The 14,144-nt window shown below is 41.9% G+C and overlaps 1 protein-coding gene across 1 annotated transcript in view; it reads right to left on the minus strand.

The window, feature by feature from the left end:
• dph1 (diphthamide biosynthesis 1) overlaps positions 1–14,144 on the minus strand; it is a 78,481-nt gene that overhangs the window by 46,792 nt on the left and 17,545 nt on the right. Inside the window, exon 3 of the mRNA XM_080429631.1 lies at positions 12,502–12,565. Coding sequence (XP_080285757.1) covers positions 12,502–12,565 — 64 coding nt within the window. The remainder of the gene's footprint in view (positions 1–12,501; positions 12,566–14,144) is intronic.

The raw sequence follows: 14,144 nt of genomic DNA on the forward strand, positions 1-14,144 counted from the left end.
GGTGAACTACTCTATAAACATTCTGAGCTAGGTATAAATTCCAAAAGGTTATTCAAGATATTGTTCAAAAACACTGTATGTTCTCTGTTTGTGAGCGGGTATTTACAGGTTAAAGACATTTGACAACTAGCACCCGATTGGCTAGTCCCATCCCATAGAATTGTGGTCACGTATCCCATAGCCTGGGGGGACGGTGGGTCTGAGGACAGAAATAACACAGTTGTCTTTGACCAAAGTGCAAAATATTCGGCAATTGAGTTCCTTGGGGTTAGTTGCGCACAGACAGATAACACACACAGGGGTTAAAAGAGTCCTTAGCCTGCAAAGCGGAGATAAATACTGAAGTATGAGGGGAGTTCAATGTTGACCAGACATAGCGGTATATTGTTCTGTCTTATACATAGCCTGCACACTCTATGTTAATGTACAGCAGGTTATCCAGCCATTCCACAGTCGCCACCAGCAGTCAGCACTAATAATAGCAGGGGTAGCAGAGTGGTCTCACAGGAGAGAGAGGGTGACGGGGAAGGTCAGCGAGGGTATAGACAACGGAGAGGCAATAATACACCTCCATGTGTGACACAGGTACATTGCAGACAGACGGCTCCACTCAGCACACATGGCATGTTTGCCTATTTTCTAGGAACATCAACACACACAGAAGCACCAACATGTGTGTGCCATACTCTCACGAAGCCTTTCCTTGTACATACAAAGATGTGAGCAACGTGTGGGTAAAATATTTCCTGATTCCACCTGATTTTGGCTAATTTCATTACATCTCAGACACGAGCAACACCCCCCCTTCCCCCCACCCTCCAACGCTCAATCTCAGCTGCACATCGGAACAGGTCTGTGTGTGAGAGAGAGAGAGAGACAGAGAGAAAGAGAGAGAGAGAGAGCGAGAGAGCGAGAGAGAGAGAACATATTGGCATAGGGAAAGACTCCTCTCCCTAGGTAGGAGAGTAATTCAGGAGAGACCAACCCTCATTATTTTCTTTTTACAAAGAATCAAGTTAGTGGAAGCAAGGGACAGAAATTGTGGTAGAGGAGTAAAATGAAAGTCTCAGAGAAGTGTTGGTTTCAGGAAGGGGAAAAAGCAAAGTGACAGAGGAGGATGTCGGGGGATAAGAGATGGGAGTGGGTTAAAGAGAGAGAGAAAGAAAGAGAGAGAGAGGGAGATGTGAGGACGGGGGTTAAGTATGTGAGGCCGATGATCGCCTTTGCTGCAGGGTTTCGTAATATTAATAAATCGAATAAATAATCTGCTTTGCATCACACAAAACATGCAAACCATCCTGACAAATTACAACCTTCCAAAAAGAAATTTGGCAAATGTCACTGTACAGGTGGATTAAATGCCCTTTACTCTACAGTACTTCTCTCTTTCTGTCCATCCATAACATGTCTCTCCCCCGCCCCCTCTCTTTCTCTCTCTCTCTCTCTCTCTCTCTCTCACTTCCCATGGAGTTCTCCCATTTTGTTTTTATGGGATCTCCCCCCCACAGAGAGAGTGTGAGTATTGCATAGACTAAGTGCAGCCACTAAATATCCCAGGAGTAGGAAGCAGGGCAAAGAGAGACACTGAGGCATGGAGGATGGGACGATGCTCGCACAGATGTTTACAGTAAGGTAAGCATGGTCCTTGAACCGCCCTGCAACAGAAGATCATTTACTGCTATTTCTGTGAGTGTATCTCATCCATTTGTGTGCAATCAAAAGCCCCGCGCACAGGGTCACTATGAAGAGGACCTGCAGCTTCATCAAGAACTGCACAGAGGAGGAACCCATGAAAGTGCCACGATCCAATTTACTACAGTACACTGTAGTAAATTTAGAGAGAACTAGAAAATATTCCTTTAACACATCGACCGCCAGAGGTTAATCTCATAATGTACTCACCAGTGCCAAGGTGTTATTGTTGTTTTTTTGTTTTTTTCATGTCGCCATAGATCTTGTTAAAATCCTTAAGATTGAGCCGTACACGGTCTGTTTACTTCGGCGACATCTCACTGTATCTCCCAGTGAAAACCACGTGTCAAACGGGGCATCCATGTTGTAGTTAGAGCGGATTACGTTAAACAGTGATATGCGAGGAGAAAAAACTACAGGAAGAGAATTGAGTTTCAGTTTCGTCTGTAGAACGAGGGCGGACGTGATCGTCAAAACCGGATCCCAAATAATAATAAGTGCACCCGGAAATTTTTAGCGCGAAAAGACCGTGGACCTTAGGGCTACGGTCTCGGCGCTTAACAGTTGGATTTAACGGACCGTAGGACTACGTTCTTGGCGGTTAATGTGTTAAAGTCCATTTTGTTTTTTTTGTACACTCAGAGTTACAAATAGATACATTACAGTAATAGTTATTACAAGTTAACTCTCACATTTAACTCTGGAGGGTAGAAACTAAAAGCTGGTCCTATAAAGATCATAATGTCCTGTCTGAAACCGTGGTTATCAGATCTGTAAGAGCATAAAGAGATGAATGAATGATAATGGGAGGTATTAAAAGCTACTGTGCCGTTAACTCAGGAACAGAGCGAAACACCAAAGCTTTCTCAGAACAGGTGAAGCTGGAGCCTCTGGCTCAAAATGCTCATTCAAAACATTCAATTTCCGCTTAGCCTTCTGAAAATGTATTACTCCAACAGGGCATATCAAATGCCCATTTATGAATAGCATTTTCATAGGGCACTTTAAAATCCATCAGTTAACAGTCACAAATGAGCCAGAAAGGTAGATGTAAAACTAAGAACAGAGGGACCATTTGGCCACAATCTAACGTGCATTCAAACGCTCAAATTGGGAGAAGATTATATATTTTACAAAATAACAGAACATTACTGCCTTCCCTAGTATATAATTCCCCAGATAGAAGAAGGTAGTCACAATTTTGAGATGAAAATTATTACAAAGAGCTTTTACTGTGGGGATTGATGAAGTTAAAGGTCTGACAAATGCCCCCCCATCGCCACTAAAGTGTCCTTACATCATCTGTCACTTTATCCCCTGAAGTCATTTGATGGTCCCTCGCCCCCTCTGTTCATTTTCACAACCAGTCTCAGCTCCTCTAGTCTGTACATCACACCAGCTCTCCTTTCAACCATTCGCACGTTCGAATATTTCCCTCAGCTCAAGACGGCTCTCAAGAGCTTTGGGCATTTCTTCTGCTCACCTCATAAACATGATATTATCCCCTCATGGCAACTCTTTACTTTCTCCATTTCAGGAGTACAAGTAAGATGCGTTGACCTTTTTCCATTGAGAAGCCCAGGTACAATGAGACGCCAAGTGAAAGCCTTTTTCAGGGTATATCTACTGTGTTCTGGTTTTACATCCTCAATGTTGCTTCAGAAGGGGAGCATCGAACACTCTGCACCAATATTGCAGTATGCCAATGTTTATGTAAAACAGGATTGCAATTAATGTTTTCACACTCAATACTTTTCTATTATTCACAATTTGCAGTTCCCGACTCATTCTATTCACTTCCAGAAGAATATCAATGTCAGTGCAATTACTGGGAGAGGACATTTTAAAAGCCCCGAGCTCATTTCCATGAACATGAGCGTATGTCCATATTCTTCCCATACATTTTTCCCTCGTGTGCATAATATTATGCATGTCTCTACGAGTGCAATTATGTGGCTGGGAATGCGCCATCCGAAACGAGCGTGATTATGGCTGGTCTGAGTGGTGTTGGGTAGGAAGAGAGAAAGGTGAGAAAGAAAGTGGTAACCTTGAGCGCTGTGCATCGGTTTCTGTAGCAAACATACCCAAGAATAAGGGGAATATGTTTATGTGATTATTTCATACGAGTATTGAGTCAGACATTACACTGGTGGCCCTTCCGCTGGGCCGCCCACTTGCCGTAAAGTAGAATTACAGACTAGTCAGTTCCCCGCTGTGGTTTCTTCACCAACTAGTCCGATTTCATTTGGGAGTTAAAGGGTAGACCTTTGGACTCCTAAACCAGATCAGACCGTCTGACTGATTCATTCACTCTTGTCCGAGATATGAAGAGTCAAGGAGGATATAACCTTTTTTTCTTATATCTCAGAAGAGCCTGAATTGCATTTACGCGACAGCTCGGGCAATTTTCAAGGTGTTCCCCGCCAACCCAGTATACTACACACAGTATCACCACCAATTACTTTTCCCACTCTGTCCAGGTGGAGAAATTTGATATAGATTTAGCAAATACAGAGGTATGTCGGTCTCTTGGTGGTCCTCCAGGGAGACAGGTGTGGCTGATTCACATTACACTCTTCAACACCACTGCCTCTACATCAGTGGGAAAAAGCACTGGTGTCGCTCCACCACAGAGACATGGAGCAGTCCCTATACGCTACCTGGGGCAGTCATAGTAAGAGCCTGAATGTTCATTCCCGAGCACTCGCCCCGCACGTTGTGACTATGAAGTATACTTCATATGAAAGCTGTGGGTTGTGAGCGAGGCAGTGATATGGAACAATGGGAGGTCTGGCTGGGTAGTGACAGGTTTCTGAAGAGGTTGTGGGTGACTGTTGATGATGAGAGGCTCTTATGAGTTCAACATGGACTTTGGCTGGGCAGCGAGGGGTATTGCCTGGAAGGAAAGCTCATTAGTCAGAACATGCTCTGTGAGTGGAGCGGCGGGCCCCGGTTCTATCCAAGCCCAGTGTGAGGTCCTTATCAAAAGGAGCCAGAGACAGACGGTGGTATTATATGCACATAAACACACACACACACGCATGCACACACAGCTTGTTACCTACAGCTCAGTTGTGCTGTGGGTGTGAAGAGAAAAGAGGAGGTGAGGAGAGGGCAAGGAGGTGCTATACAGGCTCCATCCTAATTGTAGCACTGACATTTACCCTGGGAGGCCGTGGGCCATGGCTGCAGCCACCACAGAATTGATTCCACCTGCTTGGAATTGAACGAGCCCATTCTGATGAGTGGACGGATGCTGGGTAGTGGAGGAGTCTGGGTAAAGTGCATGGTCTTCAAACTAAAAACCTTTCTAGTTTCTATTCATGTTGTGTGATGGTATGATTATATTACTATATTACTCATTACTCTTTTCAAAAGTAATATAATTTTAAATATTACTCCCTGCCAAGAGTAACTAGTTACACTACTCGTAAATCAGTGATCACAGTACATCTTCACCCGCAATTCCACCAATGCTTGTGAAAATAAATAAATAAATCACGTGATCCCAACAAACAAAAAGCTAGGCACCTTTCATGTTAAAGGATTCACAAAGTCATTTTTTATTGGCTTTCTGTTGTTTTTCTACTGTTTTTCAAAAACAAACTTATAAGTACAGATACAAAATAAGTATTCTGTATATTAAACTTCAATATATGAAAATATCTTTGAACTACAATGAACAAGCAAACAAGTAAATAAAAAATACACATAAACTGAAATCTTATTTTACCACTTAAGAATTGCCTATATCTACAAGCTCATAGCTTGGAGCCTGTAGAGTTTTTGAAAACATTTGAAGAATTTAGCTTATGCCCAAAATAGGAATGTCAGGTTGACCAAAGTGTTTAAAAATTGGGGACACATCGGCTGCATAATTGGCCATACCGATGTCATCAAAATAGTCAAATTATGGCCAATATATCAGCCAGGCCGAAATATTGGTCGGGCTATATACCCATGATTATGAAGCTGTGAAAGGCCAACGTCTCCAAGTACAGCCGCACAGTTTTAATGCCAGGAACACAGTGGCAGAGGACATAAAATGCTTGCGCAGTGGCCAGGATTGGGCCATGAATGAATGGGGTGATGGTGATGGACCTACACACCCCTTCTCTCTGGGAACTTCACTATCTCTGTCCTTCCTTTGTGGAAAAAGCAGCAACGGCAGTAAATGTTAAAGGTAGTTCATAAAAGTACCATTCAAAGTTAGATGGAGACAGCTGGCACACTATCAAAGCCAATAAAACATATGGTGGGATGACAACACACGCATCATCACCTGCCTGCCCAAGTTACCCGTTCTTTCTGATGTGAAAGCTTTCTTTCCTTCTGTTTACTTGAGTTCACGTCCCTTTGAGTTCCCCGCATATCATCAACAGCGGGTGTGTGAAGGAGTGAATCACAGAGAAAGAGGGCACTGGCACTGCAAAGAACACTGCTAACCCTGCCTGCAGGGTGAGGAAACTGATTACATATACTCAGTGGTATAAAGTAACTAAGTGCATTTACTCAAGTACTGTACTTAAGTAAATATTTGAGGTATTTTGACTTTACTGGAGTATTTCCAATTTTCAGTACTTTTACTTCTACTCCACTACATCTCAGAGACAAATATTGTACTTTTTACCCACTACAATTATTTGAAAACTTTAGTTACTAGTTACTTTTTAGATTTGGATTATTATTACAAAACATACATTACCCACTTACACTTCAACCCTACATTTTGGCCAACGCATTGTGATTGTGTGTGTGTGTGTGTGTGTGTGTGTGTGTGTGTGTGTGTGTGTGTGTGTGTGTGTGTGTGTGTGTGTGTGTGTGCGTGCGTGCGTGCGTGCGTGCGTGCGTGCGTGCGTGCGTGCGTGCGTGCGTGCGTGCGTGCGTGCGTGCGTGCGTGCGTGCGTGCGTGCGTGCGTGTGTGCGTTCGTGTGGTTGTGTCAGGCATGTATTTTGGCCATGCATGTATTAACTGCAAGCAGGGCTATAATGTCGAGAAGCCTGCCATCGTTAGGACTTAGTATGCCATCCCACCCAAGCTCCTTACTGAGTGGACAGCTTAGCCCTTTGATCCGCATTTTGATATGGATCCAAGCCCCGTCTCCTGAGTGATAATTGGTGGTGGGAGTGGTAGTAGCTGGCACAGCCCCACAACCCCTCTGGTCATTCTGGATTTAAGCAGGGTGACATAAGGTCACCTGCATGCAGCCCTGAGACCCTGATACCAGACATGGCATCATCGCACTTGGATGCTATATTGATCATTCTCATCACCAAATGCGTAGTCTGCGTGCTTACTGTCATATCTCACGTGAGTAGCTAGTACTGTACTCAACCAATCTGCCAAAAATGAGAACGGTACATACCGCAAACTGTACAGGAAAATAGGGCATGTGAGAACTCCTCTCCTACTGCCTATGCCGGCAACTTATGTTAATTTGTTTCCCGAAAATGTAACGGTATCCATATCTGAACATGGCTTATGAGACCAATGCTTTTTATTCATTCAAAAGCTGCTTTAGTTCTTTCAACAATAAACTGCTCTGAAATATGCATATAAATATGCGTATACAGGATCTGTTATTATCTGCATAAATGCCTTTCTTTGCCTCACTTCTGTGATAATGTTTAGACAGAATCAATCTTTATTGTCACATCACATTACAAGTAAGGTGGGTGAAATTCTTAATTGTGCAGGTTCATCATTGCAGTTTAAAACTGCAAATACTAAAACGTACACAGCTGCAGCCTTGCTTCGGCGCCGCCTTAAGTTTCCCTCCTTGCTCGAAGTGCGAGTTGGGCGGGGGGGGGGGGGGAGGAGGAGGTTGGATGGGCAAAAAAACACTACTTCCATGCCATGCCTCCAGAGGGAGACAGTGCATGGGCGGAGGGAAAAAAAGGAGCCCCGGGGGGTCTTTCTTTATCAACAATATATATGATCTAAAGATCTTGATCATTGCTAAGCAGTATGATTCAGAATCTAGTTGAAAAAAATATATACGATTCCAATCTGATATTTTTGTGGGCAGTAGCCTTAATTGTAGGAGGTGAACAGAAAGGCATTTTCTGTTTATAAAAAGATCTAGGTATACTTAAACAGATAACAATGTAGCCATCAACTGAACTGCATACATAAATTATATTAAATAAATAGCTGGTCATAACTGACAGGTTACAACTTATTGTATTTATTATATCCACCAGGCCGGAATGGCCGGGTTCTATAATCATACAATTTTAAGCTAATAGCCAAAACGTTTTAGTATAAACTGTAATTAGTAATGAACCCGTCCTACAATATAACCAGTAGACATTTTGTTTTCTCCAAGAATATTACGAGTTGGGTTGTTGGACACAGAACCTAGAGTTCAACAATAAGTTGCTTTGAATTTAAATGTAATGCACTTTACATTACAGTACATTAATTACTATTTAATAAGAAGTGCTGTGTGTACTTGGGTAAAATAACACGTATATGTTAATACAATATTAATAGTTATTATTCAATTCAATCCTTTATCGTATCAGGAAATATACAAATTAATATATCGGATCGGATCGGGTGCATTGAATCAGTGCATCTGTAGTTTGCAAAGTTGTAATTGCGCATTGTGTGTAGAGCCCGACCGATGCCAGATTTTTGGGTCCGATGCCGATACCGATTTTGAGAGTCCTGGACCACCGATTGACGATGTTTTTGACCGATATTTTGTAATGAAATAAAATAATAAAAAATAAATGTCAAAAGCGTATAAACTTCAAAACTTAGTTTTTTCATTAAAGTTAAGAATACAAGATTGATAACATTTAAATAAAATCCAATCACATTAATACAAATAAACATAAATACAATTATATGAAAACTTTAGTTACTAGTCACTTTGTAGATTTGAATTATTATTACTAAACGTACATTAACCACAAGTCTTCAGCCCTTCAGGCTATTTGCAGTGGTGGAAAGTAACTAAGTACATTTACTTAAGTACTGTACTTAGTACAATTTTGAGGAATTTGATCTTCACTTGAGTATTTCCAATTTCCAATACTTTTACTTCTACTCAACTACATCTCAGATGGAAATATTATACTTTTACTCCACTACAATTATTTGAAAACTTTAGTTACTAGTTACTTTGAATATTTTGATTATTATTACAAAACATACATTAACCACTTCAGCCCATTTGAAAATAGCCGATCTACAAGCTCACAATTGTGAGCTTGTAGATCTGCTATTTTCAAAAGATTTGTATACATTTGAGAACTTGAAATTGGACATTCTTCATAATGAGTACTTTTACTTTTGGTACCTTATGTACATTTTGATGCCAATACTTTTGTACTTTACTCAAGTACATTTTGAATTCCAGACTTTTACTCATAACAGAGTATTTCTATATTGCAGTATTGATACTTTAACTTTTTCCACCACTGGCTATTTGAAAATAGCAGATCTACAAGCTCACAACATGTTGCTATGCGGTGCGTTGTGAGCTTGTAGATCTGATATTTTCAAAATGTTTCATTCATAATGATAAGGGGTGTAGTGCAATTCTAAAAATAGGATTTGGGTTTTGGTCAATTGATTTACTTTGTTTTCATATTACATTGACACAACGCTATCACCGCATCCTGCAACAGACGAGGCCAGGCAGAGCCCGTCCATCGATTGGTTGTGAAATCGCCCTGGCAACCAACAACAACCAATAACACCCACAACTGTCCCTTCGGACTATGGGATCTATTATAAACTACAGGCTCCTGGAGATGGGGTCCTAAAACTTGAGTGTCGAGTAACTCAGGCTTTGAGCACAACCAAACTGTATTTTCGTAATGAAAAAAGTCTCGCTAAGAGCTAAATGAACGGCCCACGGTAAGGGTAATGCTTTACAAAGTTGTCAGAGGAAGACAAATCTGCTATATATATATACCTAACCGTTGCATGATCCATAAATTAACGAGCCTTGCGTCGAGTCATTCATATCATTTATTAATTAATTGAGCTCATAGGTCTCTCTGGAAGGCATTGTAGTGGTAGATAACTTTAATCTCACTCAGTATTATTGAGAGATTGTTGAGGAAAACTAGCAATCTTTGTGGATTTCACATAAATAAATATAAACACCTTTACCACAGCTGCGCAGCAATTGCAGAATCAGTGAAAATATTAATGACAAAAACATCGGAACATCGGGGGAAATAATGACCGATATTGACATCGGGGTCCAAAATGACCAATACATCGGGCTCACCGATGTATCGGTCGGGCTCTAAATGTGTGTGTGTGTGCGAGAGAGAGAAAGAGATCTGAAATGCTTGAATGAAATGGCAGCATGGCAGTCAAGCCAAATTTTGCCCCTTTCCGTGCCTTTGTGATGTCAACGGGACACACCAGGGGGGAAAAAGGCATACTTAACTATTTTTAGCGACTTTTCCCACATTTAAACGACCCAATACATGCTCATATTGGTGTAAAGAGGGTAATAGTGAGAGAAGAGAGACAGAATGAAGAGGTGTGAAGACAGTGAGAAAAGCAATTAGCTGCCAGTAATTGCTCTCATTAGAAAAGATTGGGCGGATTTAGCTAACTCCAGGACCAATGGTCTCTGAACTGCACTGCTTAATGTCGATGGTGGGGAGGTTAAAGCCATGGTAGCAAGTGGCAGCCCTCAGACTGATAGCAGTGGTGTTACTGATAAGACTGGGGCCTATCAACAGGCATTTGTCTCATTCCCACATCCCACACTTTTAACTGCTTGCTGTGGGTTGTGTGAGTATGACAAATGCCCCTTTCACACAGACGTTAATGCTCTGTGTGAAAACCACAGGTTTATTCACTGCAGGTCACAATAGAGCCCACCGATATATTGGTCTAACCGATACATCAGGGCATCCCGCCAGAATTCTGTTAGTGCAAATGAATTACTAAACAAACGTGTGAAAATACCAGAATGCACAAAGTGGCTTATACGCCTTCCGAATGTAAAAGCCTCCGACTTTGGAACCGACATGGATATTATCTCTATTTATACAATTGGCTTGTGGTTCGACACTTCCTGTTTATCCGTATTCTTTGTCGAGATTCGTTCTAGTAGACCAATTTCCTACACTTTTTGCCGAAAAATCAATCATGCCTGTAGCCATTGCATAGTCTACTTTTAATTGTTCAGCATACATTTGTATTTGTTTTCTGGCCCATATTTGAAGCACTAAATGACCACGCAATATTTCTACATCCTTACGCAACATCTTAAACCGGAAACGGTATAACACGCACAGCGCATGTGTGCGTGCAGACACACGCTGGACGCACTGACTACATGATTACGGCAGCAGCAATTCAACACACCAAGTAGCAGGACGACACTTTAGCTTTAGCTGCACACACACACACACACACACACACCCACCAGAGGGGGGGGATGGTAGCTACTGAGACTTTTTTTGGAAGTGGAGACGTTAAATGGTTGTAGCCTAAATCAGTTCAAACTCACAGCAGCAGATGCGGGGAATGTCCGGTAGATGTTTGTTTTAGGGGGAGAAAAAAAAACGTGAGTCCCTCTTGCTGAGCATAGAAAACAGTTGGACGAAGGGATCAGGCATCCTTATAAAGAAGTAGCCAACTATTATAACACGCCCGGGACAGGACGCAGGCATTCTAATGAATAAAAGAGTCACATCTCCGCCCGGACAGCACATCACTTGCGATTCCCTTCCCCCCACTGTTTTCTCTTTATATGTCCTCCCCGTTGTGCTGTGTGTGTGTGTGTGCGCGTCCATCTGCGTGCCATGTTGTGCCAAATATGCATAGTGTAGCGTTTGTCATTTTATATGTAGCTATGTGCAACATTAATGCATGCAGAGGTAAACCACACCTGAAAAGACTTGAGGTAGCCGCTTCATTAGTGAGCTTATTTCAAGCGCTCGTGTCTTCATATACAGTAGATACCCTAGCATGTTGAGAACAGGAATAGCATGGACAAACCAACGTGATCCAAGTTTCCTGTGAATAATCAAATATCCGGCCTGCCCAAAACTCTTATGGAAACCTCTACCACTCACTATTCCTCACTCTCTCCATCTGGTAATCCGGTTAGCATTGACCTGACACCTATGAAAGGAATCCACTCTGGATGTTGAATGATATGGCCATTTTCTTTGAGAAAACACTTAGCACTCACTGTTCCTGGGAGAGAGGGGCCAACTGAAGGTTGAAATGAGACGATGGAAACAACAACAGAGAAGAAAAATGGAAACGGAGGGCAAATATTTGTCTTGGTCATCAAGAGACCCACACACAAGAATACCTTTTGTGGCCGAATGCATCATTCTACTGATCGATCCCTGATGCACAAATTCTGGTCGCCACAGTATAGACCGAAACTGTATACAAGACAAATGATTAGGCAGCATAATATGTGCGTAAGTGTGCGTGCGTGCGTGCGTGCGTTTTAGTGCCTATGCAGACTGAAACAAGATGTAATTAAGAAGAAGAATGTCTCTGCCCTCCTCCAACTGTGAGTGAGTGAAGCAGTGATATCTGGTCGGTCCTCATGCAGTGCAATCATGTCTAATATTCTGTGCAGTCCCTGATAGGGGTGAGGGCGGGGAATTATGATAACACTCTGGCTCTTCTAATGAGTACCGAGTGGCCATGCCAGTTCAAGTTCACATGGTGGCGACTTGAGTTCAGCAAGGACGACTGCTGCTGCTACTCACTCACAAACTCCAGCAAACTTTAAACAAACAGACTGAACCATATTTCTCTATTTCTTCATCTTGACTGCTGAGGAACAGTGCTATACTTACCTCTCAATGATGTCAGCAATGACACAGGCAAACATCTGCAGGCCCTCCGGAAGCTGCAAAGCCACTGGAGAGTAGAAGCCAGTCAGGGAGACAGGTAGAAGTAGAGAACGGATAAAAGGTTACACACTTGAGCTGTGAGTGACAGCAACATGTTATTTAATACATCCTAGACAGCAGAGCTATACACAGTTTCTGCCATTAGCTCAGAGTGTTTCACTGACAGCCCAGAGTGATATTTCAGGGCAATTTCCCCCTCTGCCACTGCATTACTGCTGGGTTATCTTTCTGACTGATAGGACTGTAGGAAATATGACCTAAAACAATCAGCTCAATTGTGTTATTACACCTCTTGTCTTCTACAGATCCATTAAAGTCACCCTTTATTTCACCTGTCTCTCTCCATGAATGCCACTGGCTTTACGAGTCACACTATTATGGCTTCCTGTTGTGCAATGCATTTTTGTCTCTCAACTCTCAACTTTGTCTCTCGTGCAGCATTAAGATGATGTGGATAAATGTATCAAATCACTATGAAATGGGAATCAAGCATCCATGTTAAGAGGGTGTTTCTGTTAGAACGTATCGAAGTGTGACACCGACTGGAGTGAACAAATGTAAACAACCTTGTGAATAAACTGGCTCATTTGTCAAATAAAAATGACTTGTTGGTATGAGAAACTACCCCTCAACTGTATTCCTCAATTAACCTAGGACTAATTGCTTAAAAGCTGCAGGTGATAGAATAATTAAGGGGGAAGAAATTCTGTTTTTGAGAACACTTTTTTTTTTTTACATATATCCCATGAATATAACAGATTACTTGAAATCCATGGGGTCCTATATAGAGGCTTGGTTACACCACATCAAACTACTGTCTCATCACAGCTTGATCGGATATCCTGAGCTGTTGTCTTGGAAACAGAGCAATGTCGTTATGTTGGTACGGTGATACAACATATTGTGCTAAAGGAAAGCACTCGCCAATAATATTGTGCTAAAGCAGGGGTCTTCAACGTTTTTCAGCCCAAGGACCCCTTAGCTGAGAGAGGGATGAAGCAGGGACCCCCTACTACTTATTGTATAGAATTGTATTGCAGATTAAACTGGTTCATATTGATTTCATAGATTATAGGCTTCATGGACTTGTTTGATAGCACTATCATCAGTGTATGTTAATGTGTATTTTCAGACATTTAACCACTTAAACCATCAATACTTAGTAAACCTGAACTTTCACTCTGTACTTAGTCTGCTTTTTTCCCTCCTCTACACCAAACCTCTTTGCCTAAAATAGCAGATCTACAAGCTCACAACGCCTTGAGCTTGTATATCTGCTATTTTTGGCTAAAGTTCAAGGGATGCTAGGGTTCAAGTAATACAAAAAAAAAAGTTATCATAATCACAAAGATTTGGTGGCCCCCCTGCAATATCTCTGAGGACCCCCTAGGGGTCCCGGACCGCCTGTTGAAGACCCCTGTGCTAAAGGAAAGCACTCGCCATGAATATTGTGCAAAAGGAACGTAATCGTCATGGATGAAAATGTACTCTTATGCATTCCTTTATTCTTAGAAAAGGGATTATAAACATTATAGTACTGATGTACTGTATGGTCCAAGTCTCTCATCAACAGTCCATTGTTTTTA

Source organism: Gymnoscopelus braueri (genome assembly GCF_963280865.1).
Source record: "Gymnoscopelus braueri genome assembly, chromosome: 5".
NCBI lineage: Eukaryota > Metazoa > Chordata > Actinopteri > Myctophiformes > Myctophidae > Gymnoscopelus > Gymnoscopelus braueri.